The sequence below is a fragment of the Rana temporaria genome, chromosome 8, assembly GCF_905171775.1.
Source record: "Rana temporaria chromosome 8, aRanTem1.1, whole genome shotgun sequence".
Lineage (NCBI taxonomy): Eukaryota > Metazoa > Chordata > Amphibia > Anura > Ranidae > Rana > Rana temporaria.
In genome coordinates, this window is record NC_053496.1 from 7072168 (window position 1) to 7085391 (window position 13224).

At 51.3% G+C, this 13224-nt stretch overlaps 2 protein-coding genes across 7 annotated transcripts in view; one reads left to right on the forward strand and one right to left on the reverse strand.

The window, feature by feature from the left end:
• PI4K2A (phosphatidylinositol 4-kinase type 2 alpha) overlaps positions 1–6417 on the forward strand; it is a 41949-nt gene extending 35532 nt beyond the window's left edge. For both annotated transcript variants that reach the window (XM_040361253.1, XM_040361254.1), the window contains exon 9: positions 966–6417. In XM_040361253.1, coding sequence (XP_040217187.1) covers positions 966–1127 — 162 coding nt within the window. In that variant the 3' untranslated portion in view covers positions 1128–6417. The remainder of the gene's footprint in view (positions 1–965) is intronic.
• Positions 6418–10032: 3615 nt separating this feature from the next.
• The window catches only part of AVPI1 (arginine vasopressin induced 1), a 51121-nt gene continuing 47929 nt past the window's right edge, over positions 10033–13224 (reverse strand). For all 5 annotated transcript variants that reach the window (XM_040361255.1, XM_040361258.1, XM_040361256.1 and 2 more), the window contains one exon: positions 10033–10603. In XM_040361255.1, coding sequence (XP_040217189.1) covers positions 10411–10603 — 193 coding nt within the window. In that variant the 3' untranslated portion in view covers positions 10033–10410. The remainder of the gene's footprint in view (positions 10604–13224) is intronic.

Here is a 13224-nt window from a genome sequence, read left to right on the forward strand (position 1 = left end):
CGCCCCCCTCGGGATGCGGATGCCAGCCACTGCCCCTCCCCGGGGATGCAGGTACCAGCTTCCCCCAGGACAACTGTTGCTACCTTTAGCTAAAGAAGTGGCCTTATCTTGCCCGTCAGGGAGGTACACCGATGTCCACAGATTGTCACTCAGTGGCTGTAGGCTGTATGAGGATGACGCTGGGTGTTGCACCATATTACAGATCACATGGTTGTGCAGTCATTGTGATAATGTGATCAGTCATGTGGTCACAGCCAACACAGATGATTGTTTGTCATATCTTGGGATGGTGATGATCACAGGGACTCCACCAAATGCATGAAGATAAACAGCCAGTGATACAAAAAGGTTTTCGGGAAACTGGAGAAAGTGCAGCAAAGGACAACCAAACTGATAAGAGGCATGGAGGAGCTCAGCTATGAGGAAAGATTAGAGGAACTGAATTTATTCTCTCTTGAGAAGAGGAGATTAAGGGGGGATATGATCTCCATGTACAAATTTAAAAGGGGGATATGATCTTCATGTATAAATACATATAGCTAGATTCACATAGCCCGCCCTAACTTTGCGGCGGCGTAGCTTGTTTACACTACGCCGCCGTAAGTAAGCTAGGCAAGTACATGATTCACTGCTAAGTTACGGCGGCGTAGCCTAAATCGGGCAGGCGTAAGGGCGGCTAATTCAAATTTAGCTGAGGGGGCATGTTTTATGTTAATGGGGCTTGACCTGACGTGATTGACGTTTTTTTGGTATCTACTGATACGCCGACCTAACTCTTACTGAATCTAGCTAATAAGGGGGATGTGATCTCCATGTATAAAATACATAAGGAAGGGGGGGGGCATATGATCTCAATGTATAAATACATCAGGGGGGGCATATGATCTCCATGTATAAATACATAAATAATCTCCATGCATCACTGCTTTGAAAGTGATATTTTTTTTTTTATCTGCGTCTTCCAGATCCTAAACCTAACTCAGGCACTTAAAGACGGGAAGAGTCCGCTGCAGCTGGTCCAGATGCCGCCGGTCATTGTGGAGACAGCGCGATCACACCAGAAAAGCACCAGCGAGTCGTATACACAGAGCTTCCAGAGCAGAAAGCCCTTCTTCTCCTGGTGGTAAAGACTGAACCCCCCCAAGCGCTGTCGAGCAAAGATGGCGACTAGGGCTGGAAAACGCCGCGGACCCCCCAAACCAGCCCTTTTATCTGGGTCCTGACGAGAGCGGCACATTTTTACAGCCCGGGTGATGGGAGCACTTTGACGTCCACTGTCCGGAATGTATTCATAACCTCTCCGTACATTCCACCTGCATGCATACCAGGAAAACTCTGCAAGCGGTGTGACATCTTACATTATCTACAAGCATAGTCTGCTCTTTCCTCTCAATTATACCACTACCTGAAACCGGAATGTGATTGGCTGCCTCAACAATGGAGCAAAAAAAAAAAAGAACTGCGTGCTTGGCTCTGCCCAATTTTATCTCTGCACTGGTTATGGGGTTACAGGTGGTAGGTTGGTGGCTACACAAGTGCTGGAAAGATCAGGACAGGGCTGGGGGGGCGCCAGACGGTTTTAAAGACTAAGGGCCATTCATACCAGAACGCAGTGCAGGAAACCTACATTCCATGCGCATTTCGTTCTTTGCGTTCAAAGCGTTCTGCAGTGGAGGGGTCTGTGTTAACACCACCCCAGGAGCAGGTCGCAAGGCCCTAAGGGTGTGTTCACACAAGCGTTTTAATGTGGGGGGGGGCAGCTGTTAGTGGAAGGTTATGGGAAGGGGAGGTGCGATGCACATTTAAGCTCAATGCACTGTGTACTTTTTTTTTCCCCCCAACTTTATTGAAATGTCAAAATGACATTTCTTTTATTTCTACGCACCACAGCTTGGCTAAGGTGCATGGAAACTGTGACAGTATATGAAGCCTTCAGCTGAGCTCTGGTCCGTAGTGGAAAAGCTTGTTTTTCCACACTGCTCAGCCGCCGCGGTTCCATTGTAATGTGAACCGGGCCCATAGCCCCCAGTGGATGCATTTAGCCCCCAGTGGGTGAGGTTCTGGTTTTTGTGCCTTTGCTCTCCAGCTGTAGCTAATGTGCAGCCCCACTGCTGGCAGCCTGTCGTCCTCTGTGGGAGTCTGACAGCTGCTGCGGCAGTATATTACCAAAGACGAACACCCATAATGCAAGCAAATTGTAATGATAAACTAAAGCACTTAGGCCTCATTCACAAAATATATTTAGCCCCCCCGCAGTGCGTGAGGCTCAGGCATTTAGCTACGGCTGAAGAGCACAGGAGCAACATCCAGCCCTGCTTCTGGCAGCCTGTCTGCCTCTTTGAGAGTCTGACCGCTGCTGTGGCAGTATGCCTCCAAAGACAAACGCTCATAACACAAACCATTTGCAATGCTAAACTAGAGCACTTAGGCCTCATTCACGATGGATATTTACCCCCCCCCCCATTGCTCAGGCATGGCTACGGCTAAAGGGCATATGCGCAACATCCAGCCCTACTGCTGGCAGCCTGTCCTCCTCTATGGGAGTCTGACAGCTGCTGCGGCAGTATATAACCAAAGACGAACATCCATATTGCAAGCAACTTGTAATGATAAACTAGAGCACTTGGGCCTCGTTCACGATAGATATTTAGCCCCCGCAGTGCGCGAGGCTCAGGCATTTAGCTACGACTAAAGGGCACCTGCGCAGCATCCAGCCCTGTTTTTGCCAGCCTGTCTGCCTCTATGAGGGCCTGGCAGGCCTGTCTGTCTGCCTCTATGAGGGCAAGCCTGTCTGCCTCTATGAGGGCCTGGCAGGCCTGTCTGCCTCTATGAGGGCCTGGCAGGCCTGTCTGCCTGCCTCTATGAGGGCCTGGCAGGCCTGTCTGCCTCTGAGAGTCTGACCGCTGCTGTGGCAGTATGCCTCCAAAGACATGCCCATAACACAAACAATTTGGAATGCTAAACTAGAGCACTTAGGCCTCATTCACGCTGGATATTTAGCCCCCCCCCCAGTGCATAAGGCTCAGGAATTTCTATGGCTGAAAGGCACAGGCGCAACATCCAGCCCTGCTTCTGCCAGCCTGTCTGCCTCTATGAGAGTCTGACAGCAGCTGTGGCTGTATGCACCCAGGTATGAATGCCTGCAGTGCAAGCAGCTTGTGTTCCAGGAGTTGGTCCTTTGGTGCATACTGCCCTAATGGGAAGTATTGCTGAGGACACTGTCCATCCGCAGAAGCTGGAAGACTCTCATAGAGGTGGACAGGCTGTTGGCATCGGCTGGACTGTGCCCTCCAGCCGCAGCCTCATACACAGGGCTAAGCCTTCAGTGTGTCACATAACCTGGCTAAGGTCTCATGCAGATTGATTACAAGGGCACAGTGTCATAAATTCTGAATAAACTGTGACCCCCCCAACCACTTCTTCATTGTGCGTCTCCTCCTAAAGTAATCTGTTGCAGATCTGCCGCAGCTGGTTGGCTAGTATTCCAGGCACACGGGTCACATTTACTTGCCAAGCCAGAGGCAGTCTAATTTCCATCTAATGCCACTAATGTGTTTGATAAATGTCCCCCAAAGCCTGAGATCACCCCCCCAATAGTGTGCGCCCACAAACTGGCTCCGACCTTAAAAAAAAGAGTTGTCCAAAGGATGCTTTCATGTCAGATCTGAATGCCAATTGAAGGTTTCAATCGAAGGGAGGGGGGGGGGGGGGGGTTTAATACAAGTACCTCTATTCACAGTCATACAGCCAGTCGGTTGAATTGCCCTTTTCATACCCAAGCCAATATTGGGCTGCTTCAGGCTACCCGTAGAGCTAGAATGCTTAATCTTTCAGAATTCGGTCACCGTGAGTCAGATCGCTTTGATTTGTGACCCCCCCGAGTGTCAGTTTTTCATCGTCCTGGGAACTCCACAAGGGTGTTTTCCTGCGCAATGTACTGCAGATCTGCCAATCTCAAGTTTATGCATTGGAGTCCCGACTCGTAGGCTGCCCGTCTCTCATCATTGCCATATATCCCTGCTTGATAATTGACCAGCATGTAAGAGGTTCTCATTGCACTTATAGTGGGGGGCTGTTGAAATTCAGACTACAGCTCATTGACTTAAAAGTCGGATTACTTATCGGAAACCAGCTGCCCCAAGGCAGTCTGCTGGCGGAGGGGCTGCCATAGATGCTCATTGTACTGAGCAGGTAGGTATGGCAACACCTTCCTTGACAGCTGCTCTGCCTCAACACTACTCTACCAGACTTTTTGTTGTGCCTGTAGAATGAACTAAGGCCTGTAAATCGCAATCCTCCACAAATGAGAAGAGTTTAACTCTTTCACAGAGAACCTCTTTAGAAATGACCTAGTCATGCCCATAGCCTTGCAAGGAACTTCCCTGAACTATAGTGCCGCCGCAATGGTATTTACTGTGCATGTTATAGTGGACTAGCTCTCCTAGTGTTGTATAGGATGGCGGATAGCACTTACTATGCCTGGAGTGGACTGCATGCACTAGGACAGAGTGCACTCACTTGAAGGACACCTTGGTTTTCTCGTATCATTTGCTTCTGTTCATTGACCTATAAAGACCACCCTGTTTTCCCTGTTCCTATCCGTTGACCTACAAAGACCCGTCCTGTCCTCCCTGCGCCCATTCCGGTTTGTTGCCCTACAAAGACCTGCCCTGTCCCCGTTTCTGTCCATTGACTTCCAAAGACCCAACCTCCCCGTCCATTGACCTACAAAGACCCACCCTGTCTTCCCCATGCCCGTTCCTGTCCATTGACCTACAAAGGCCTGCCCCGTCCTCCCTGCATTGGTTCCTGTCCATTGACTTACAAAGACCCAACCCATTCTCCCCACGCCCCTTCCTATCCATTGACCTACAAAGACCCGCCCTTTCCTCCCTGCATCTGTTCCTGTCCATTGACCTACAAAGACCCATCCTGTCCTCCCCATGCATGCCCATTCCTGTCCATTGACCTACAAAGACCTGCCCTATTCTCCCTGCATTCATTCCTGTACATTAACCTACAAAGACCTGTTCCTGTCCATTGACCTACAAACACCCACCCTGTCCTCCCCATGCCTGTTCCTGTCCATTGACCTGCCTCATCCACCCTGTGTCTGTTCCTGTCCATTGACTTAAAGACCCAACCCATTCTCCCCACGCCCCTTCCTATCCATGGACCTACACAGATCCACCCTATTCTTTCTGCACCTGTTCCCGTCCATTGACCAACAAAGACCCACCCTATCCTCCCTGCATCCATTCCTGTCCATTAACCTACAAAGACCTGTACCTGTTCCTGTCCATTGACCTACAAACACCCATCCTGTGCTCTCTGCATCTGTTCCTGTCTATTGATTTACAAAGACCTGCCCCATCCTTCCTGCATCTGTTCCTGTCCATCGACTTAAAAAGGCCCAACCCATTCTCCCCACGCTCCTTCCTGTCCATTGACCTACACAGATCCGCCCCGTTCTTCCTGTCCATTGACCTACAAAGACCTGCCTCGTCCTCTCTGTGTCTGTTCCTCTCTCATTGAACGACAAAGACCCACCCTATCCTCCCTGCATCCTTTCCATTGACTTACAAAGACCCAACCCATTCTCCCCACGCCCCTTCCTATCCATTGACCTACACAGATCCGCCCTATTCTTCCTGCACCTGTTCCCGTCCATTGACCTACAAAGACCTGCCCTTTCCTCCCCGCATCTGTTCCTGTCCATTGGCCTACAAAGACCCATCCTGTCCTCCCCATGCCCATTCCTGTCCATTGACCTACAAAGACCTGTTCCTGTCCATTGACCTACAAACATCCACCCTGTCCTCCCCATGCCCGTTCCTGTCCATTGATCTGCCTCGTCCTCCCTGTGTCTGTTCATGTCCATTGACTTACAAAGACCTGCACCTTTTCCTGTCTGTTGACCTAAAAAATACCCGCCTTGTCTTCCCCATGCCTGTCCATTGACCTGCCATGTCCTCCCTGCATACGTTCCTGTCCATTAACCCACAAAGACTTGCGCCTGTTCCTGTCTATTGACCTACAAACACCCGTCCTGTCCTCCCCGCGTCTGTTCCTGTTCATTGACCCACAAAGACCTGCACCCGTTACTGTCTGTTGACCTATAAATACCCGCCCCGTCTTCCCCATACCCATTTGTTGACCCACAAAGACCCGCCCCATCCTCCCTGCACCTGTTCCAAAGTGAAACAATTAAACCCTCAGTGAGGGTTTTATTATATTTTATTATAAAGCTCTTAGTTACGGACTCATGTTTTAGCTTCCTTTAAAAAAAAAAAGTCTGCAAAGATGGATTCTGCAAATCTTCGAGGATTTGTTAGGAAGAAGGAATGCTTTTAATTGATATAATGACTCTTAACGGACTCTGCAGCAGAATAAATAAATGTGAACCAGTTAAATCAACGGCTGTTTGTTCTGATTATTAGCCACTTGCTGGCTGCCTGAGTTGAGTAAAAGAAGAGCCGGCGGTCATAGCGCAGCGTTCTCACCATCAGTTCATGATTCTGGTTGGCTTGCAAGATGTTGGGCTTTGCTATAAAGTAAACGGGTTGTTTGCTCAAACACTGATGGGTCCATATCCAAAACACATTTGGGTGCAGTTGGGCAAAGTCTTATCCACCACGGTTTAAAGCTGGCCAGTGGCCATGCATGTAGCAGATTGGGTCGAAATTGGCTCAGCGAAAGGCACCGTTGGCCGCTTCCCACCCAGCAGTCTTTGATTAAAAAAATTGAAGGATCAAAGTGGGAAATTGTCCTCTGAACCATGCCTGCATCCAATCAGATCCTGGACTTGAAGCTTGGCCTTCTGCAAATGGTGGATCTTGTCAAATGGATCTTGGCCGTTTTGAAAACACAAAGAGGGGAAAAGTCCTACAGGAGTGTGGGGGGAACAACCAACTTGAGAAGCGACCAAGCTCCATACGATCAGTTCAAAGGTCCATATGTTTTTTTTTTATTCCTGATGGTAAAGTCCCGACCAGTGAAAGAAAAGTCTCAAATGAATTTTGGGGTCCAAGGAATCCCCCCTTCATCAGGGCTTGGTTGTTAAGAGTTCCGATCTGGACTCTGGTATAACCTCCCAGATGGATATCGCAGAAGGGAACACCAGCAAGCTTGGAGGGCCCAAAGCCTGAAAAGTGGCATGGCAACCAAGTCCAAGCCCTGATGAAGGGGGGGGGGGGGGGCGGGGTGGGTTCTTTGGCCCCCTAAACCTGTTAAATATTTTCTTCCCACTGGTTGTTACCGTATTTATCGGCGTATACCGCGCACTATTTTGCCCTGAAAATCAGGGCAAAATCGGGGGTGCGCGGTATACGCCGATACCCGCGCTGAACTTGAATACTGCGCCGGCATATACCGAGCGCAGTACACTTGTGTATCTTCGGGCAGTTTCGGCGCCTCTCGCGGTGACGTCCTGGACGTACAGGACGTCAGCGCGAGAGTAGCCGAGCCTGCCCGACGATACACGAGTGTACTGCGCTCGGTATATGTCGGTGCAGTATTCAAACTCGTGCGGGAAACGAGCGGGGAGGACGCCGGACCCAACGAAGAGGACACCCGAAGCCGCAGACGGATGCCGGACCCGACGAGGCCGCTGATGGACCCCGCGGAAGACACCAAAAATCTTTTTTTTCACAGGAATCCGGGTCAAGTTTAGGGGTGCGCGCTATACGCGGGAGCGCACTATACCCCGATAAATACGGTACTTTACTATCCAGAATAAAAGATATATGGACTTTTGAATCAGCTGGCGCTCGGTCCCTTCTGTTCACGCCAATCCCGACCAGGTGCAGGCACTAGTTGGGTATTATGATGGCTTGTGGGGCCAGCTGTAAAAAAATAAAATAAAAAATTGCAATAGTGGGGGATTTGTCCATCCTGAAGGCTTAAAATGTTTAAAAAAAAACAATCAGTGTGTAGTGGTTGTAAACTCTAGCTCATTATGTAATACTAACCTGGGAATCGAAGTCCCCGCTGTAGTGCCAGAAACGGCACTGGCTGCCGACATGTAGTCCCGGAGTTAGTTCCGGGTATTGCGACTCCGGTGCTGTGATTGGCCGGAGCGGCGATGCCGCACCCATGCCTGCGGGAGACGGCAGTCACGGCACGTCCTCCTTTAGAAACGGCACAATCGCCGTTTCTAAACTGTGCCATTGTCTATGCGCCGTAGACATCGGTGTAAGCCTCTAGTATAAATATCTCCTAAACCGTGTAGGTTTAGGAGATATTTCGAGCACCTACAGATAATCCTTAATCTAGGCTTGCCTGTAGGTAAAAGTGGTCTATAAGGGTTTACAACCACTTTAAGGCCCCAGTGGACAGATCGTAACCCCCCCCCCCCCCCCACCCACGTCCAAACTACGCACACGCTTAATAGTTGGCAGTTCAACTAAGTACAAAAACCAGGGGTCTCAAACTGTCCCATGAGGCATTGCAAGGCTGACAGTGACCAGCATGACTCCCACAGGCAGAGGCACGATGGGACTTGTAGTTTCACAACAGCTGGAGGGACGCCAGTTTGAGACCCCTGTACTAAAGTAATAGTCACTGGCCCGACTATTATGTATTTCTATGGAGAACCCATTAGAGGGGCAAAAAGTACTCTACCATAGGGGTAAGGCAACCTCCGCATTCCAGAAGTGGTGAGACTACAACTCCCATCATGCCTCTGGGAGTCATGCCGGTGGCTCCCAGTCTTGCATTGCCTCATGGGACTTCTAGTTTCTCAACAGCTGGAGGGCCAAGATTGCCTACCTCTGCTCAATCATGTCCCTTTCACTGGGTCCTCCATAGGCGTGCGCACAGCCTAATCACCCTATGCAGAACAGATTCCCCCTACTGACCTGGCTCCCCCCCTCCCACTGGTTGTTGCTGTGGATGTTTTAGGATGAGTAGGGCAAGGGGCCGGTAAATATAGCATTTACCGGCCCCTTCTCTTTCTGAATGAACATCGTGAGTGATCGGTAGAGTGTGATTTGAGCTTTGGGGTGCACACACCTAATGGGGTCCTCCTTAGGAAGACATGAAGCATGCAAAGACTAAGCTTGGTCTACCACTGCTGCATTGGGGGTGGAGTTTGGAGGCCATGAAGAACCGCGCAATTGTTAAGTTAAAACGACGCAGTGCCCGAAACGCAAAAAGGGGCAAGGTCCTTTACCTCCATAATGGTCCGGGTCTTAAGTGGTTAAGGGGTTTAGGAGGCAGGGCGGGGTTTATGATAATGTGACCGCCGTGATTGGCTGTCACACAATCAGAAATCTCCCGATCGCAAAAAAACGATCATGCCGGTTAGCGGCCCGGGAGCGCACTCTCGGCACAGCTGTATTAGCCCTAATGAACGCAAATATGCGGCCGCCAGGTGCCAAGGCCCACCCGCCGAGGGGCCGCACCATTTCATGCATTTTGAAATGTAAATGAGGTCCTATTGGCTCTACAAAGGTAACAATTTATGTATCCATGGATGCTGCAGGAGAAACTGCGAGAACGGAATGAATCTCAATAAACAGATTTTTTTTTTGGCATTATTGCTATTTATTAATCTTTGATGAATTAAATATTAAACACACGTTTTGAAATAAGGCAGCAAAATACATCTGAGGGCGAATGATTTCTATATACACCATAACATATTCAATGGCTTCTATGTACAAAAATAGCGCTTTCTCCTCTAGCCCCGCCCACTTTATTCAGATCCCACACAGATGTGCTGCAGCATGGAGGTTGGTCCCAATACCAAGCTGGCGCATATATGCGTCACTCTTTTTTTTTGCTGGGGGAGCATGCTCAATGGGTGCCCCCCCCCCCCCCTGTGACTGAGCTGCCACTGACCATTCATGGCCACTGATCGTGTACCCCCCCCCCCGTACCGTGACTGAGCTGTCACCGACCATTCATGGTCACCTAACCGGCCGTTGATCCCTGTGGCAGCCAATCACAGTGGTCACACGATAGAGGAAGCCCAGGTATTGCCCCATAAAGAGATGATGTTGCTCCAGCATGATGATCATCTTAAAGTTCTGGCAGGAAGGGGTTAATATTGCTTTATTAAACAAACATAAATTAGTGCCATTCCCATGCTGATTGTTATAACGTCACACTGAGAACAGATGAAGACGGCCAATTATGTGGCCAACCAACAATACAAGATGACGGAGGAGCTCCCAGACTGGCAGCTCCCGGAACATCGGCGCAGTTGATGAGCAGCGTAGTCAAGGTGAGAACATTCCCCCCCAAACATCGTCTTTGTTCCAAACCATTTCTAAACTATCAGATGTCCTCCTGTAGTGCTTAAATATGTTGTATTCCTCCAGTCCAGGAGGGGGCGACACATGTAGTCCTGGATTTCTATACACATATCTGACCCGGATGTAACAACCCCCCCCCATCCTCCGTCCTTCATCGCTTTATCTGGTGCAGATACCCGGAGATCCGTCTCTGCTGCTGATGCCTCCTCAGCTCATGTTTAGTTCTTTGAGCCATCGGTTGTTTCTTCGTTCCGGAGACCGGCGCCTCGTCCGGTGCGACTTCATTGGAGCGGTCAGAATCCTCCTCAGAAGACGTGCTTCCTCGGTGGCCACTTTCATTGATGCTGTAAAAGGGATAAAAAAGGAGGAGTTATACCATAGAGAAGAATGGAGATATGAACAGGCAAAAGAGGAAAACATAAACCGATCAACATGGGTTTCCTTAAAGCGATCGTAAAGTTAAAGTGGTTCTAAAATCTGAACTTTTTTTTATCAGTGCCGATACCGAGTGTTTGCAGGAGTACGTACGCGGGAAAATGCTCCGATGCCAAATCCGATACCTGGGCAGTAAGGGGTGATCGGTGCGGCAGTGGAGGGAGTTACAAGGATCGATCTCCCTGCATAGATTCCAATAAAGCAGCTGACAGCCACTTATCCTCCCCCCCCCCCCTCCGCGGATTCCAGCTTCTTTATTGAAATCTATACAGGGGTGATCGGTGCTTGCGGTGCTTGCAACACCCCCAACCGCCGCACCGATCACCCGACTGTCCCTGTATAGTCCTCCATGCTATGGTCCCCCCTACATGTACTCCGCTCCCCCCTACATGTACTCCACTCCGGCCCCCCCTACAACTACTCCGCTCCGGGCCTCCCCTACATCTACTCTACTCCGCCCCCCCCACGTCTACTCCGCTCCAGCCCCCCCTCTACTCCGCTCCGGGGCCCCCTCTACGTCTACTCCGCTACAGGCCCCTGGCTACGTTTACTCCGCTCCGGGCCACTCCCTACATCTACTTCGCTCCGGGCCCCTCCCTACATCTACTCCGCTCTGGGCCCCTCCCTACATCTACTCCGCTCCGGCCCCTCCCTACATCTACTCCGCTCCGGGCCCCCCCCCCCACGTCTACTTCACTCTGCCCCCCCTTACGTCTACTCTGCTCCGGTCACCCCTACATCTACTCCACTCCGCCCCCCACGTCTACTTCGCTCTGCCCCCCCCCCTACGTCTACTCCGCTCCGGGCCCCCTCCCACGTCTACTTCGCTCTTCCCCCTCCCTACGTCTACTCTGCTCCGGGCCCCTCCCTACATCTACTCCGCTCCGGGCCCCCCCCCACGTCTGCTTCGCTCTGCCCCCCCCCCTACGTCTACTCCACTCTGGGGCCCCCTATGTCTACTCCGCTCTGGGCCCCCCCTACGTCTACTTCGCTCCGCCCCCCTCACGTCTACTTCGCTCCGCCCCCCCTTTGCTACTCCGCTCTGGGCCCCCCTATGTCTACTCCGCTCCCGCCCCCCTCTACATCTACTTCGCTCCGCCCCCCTCACGTCTACTTCGCTCAGCGCCCCCCCCCTACGTCTACTCCGCTCTGGGCCCCCCTATGTCTACTCCGCTCTGGGCCCCCCCCCCCCCCCAAGTCTACTCCGCTCCGGGCCCCCCCCTACGTCTACTCCGCTCCCGCCCCCCTCTACGTCTACTTCGCTCCGCCCCCCTCACGTCTACTTCGCTCAGCCCCCCCCCCTACGTCTACTCCGCTCTGGGCCCCCCTATGTCTACTCCGCTCCGGGCCCCCCTCTACATCTACTCCGCTCCCGCGCCCCTCTACGTCTACTTCGCTCCGCCCCCCACACGTCGACTTCGCTCAGCGCCCCCCCCCTACGTCTACTTCGCTCTGGGCCCCCCTATGTCTACTCCGCTCTGGGCCCCCCTATGTCTATTCCGCTCTGGGCCCCCCCCAAGTCTACTCCGCTCCGGGCCCCCCTCTACGTCTACTCCGCTCCGGGCCCCCCTCTACGTCTACTCCGCTCCGGGCCCCCCTCTACGTCTACTCCGCTCCCCTACCTACATCTACTCCGCTCCGGGCCCCTCCCTATGTCTACATCTCTTCGATCCCCCCACGTCTACTCTGCTCTGGTCACGTTCCCACCACACGTCTACTCCGCTCCGGTCCCCCCCCCCCCCCCTTACTCCGCTCTGGTCCCCCCCCCCCCACGTCCACTCCGCCCCGGTTCCCCCCCACGTCTACTCCGCTCCCCTCTCTGTGTACTCTGGTCTGGTGCAGCTGAGGCTGCTGAGAAAGGGACTGGGGAATCTGTGTCCTCAGTCACTTTCTGTGTTTCAAAAGGGAGATATCAGGGGGTCTGTTAAGACCCCTGATATCTCACCAAAGCCCAATAGGGGTGATAAAAAAAAAAAAGAATTGTAATAAATAAATAAATATTTAAAGCGGAGTTCCGGCCACAATTTCACTTTTTATATATAAATACCCCTGTAATACACAAGCTTAATGTATTCTAGTAAAGTTAGTCTGTAAACTAAGGTCCGTTTTGTTAGGTTGTTACAGCATTTAGACACTTTATAAAATAGAAATCGACTGGGGCCATCTTAAGTGTGGGCATCATGAAGCCAGACTGTATGACTTCCTGGATTTTAGCCTTGCAGATCTCGCACATGCTCAGTGCTGCACAAGCAGTGTAATAGGTTTCAGATCAGGTTTCAGCACCTGTACTGTCCAAGTCACATGATTCTTCGAGACTGGGGAGTGCACAGACTCCTGGAAAGTTACACCCACTACATTCCCAGGAGTCTGTGCGGTGTAGGTTAGGAAGCTTAATCACCTAGGTGCAGGAAGTGGGAAGATTAACTATTCTGCCTAGCAACAACACTTTGAAGGCATCTAAAAAATGTATTTATTTTTCTTAAAGGACTAATGACATTTTTTTAAAACTACTGATGTAATGTTATATTTA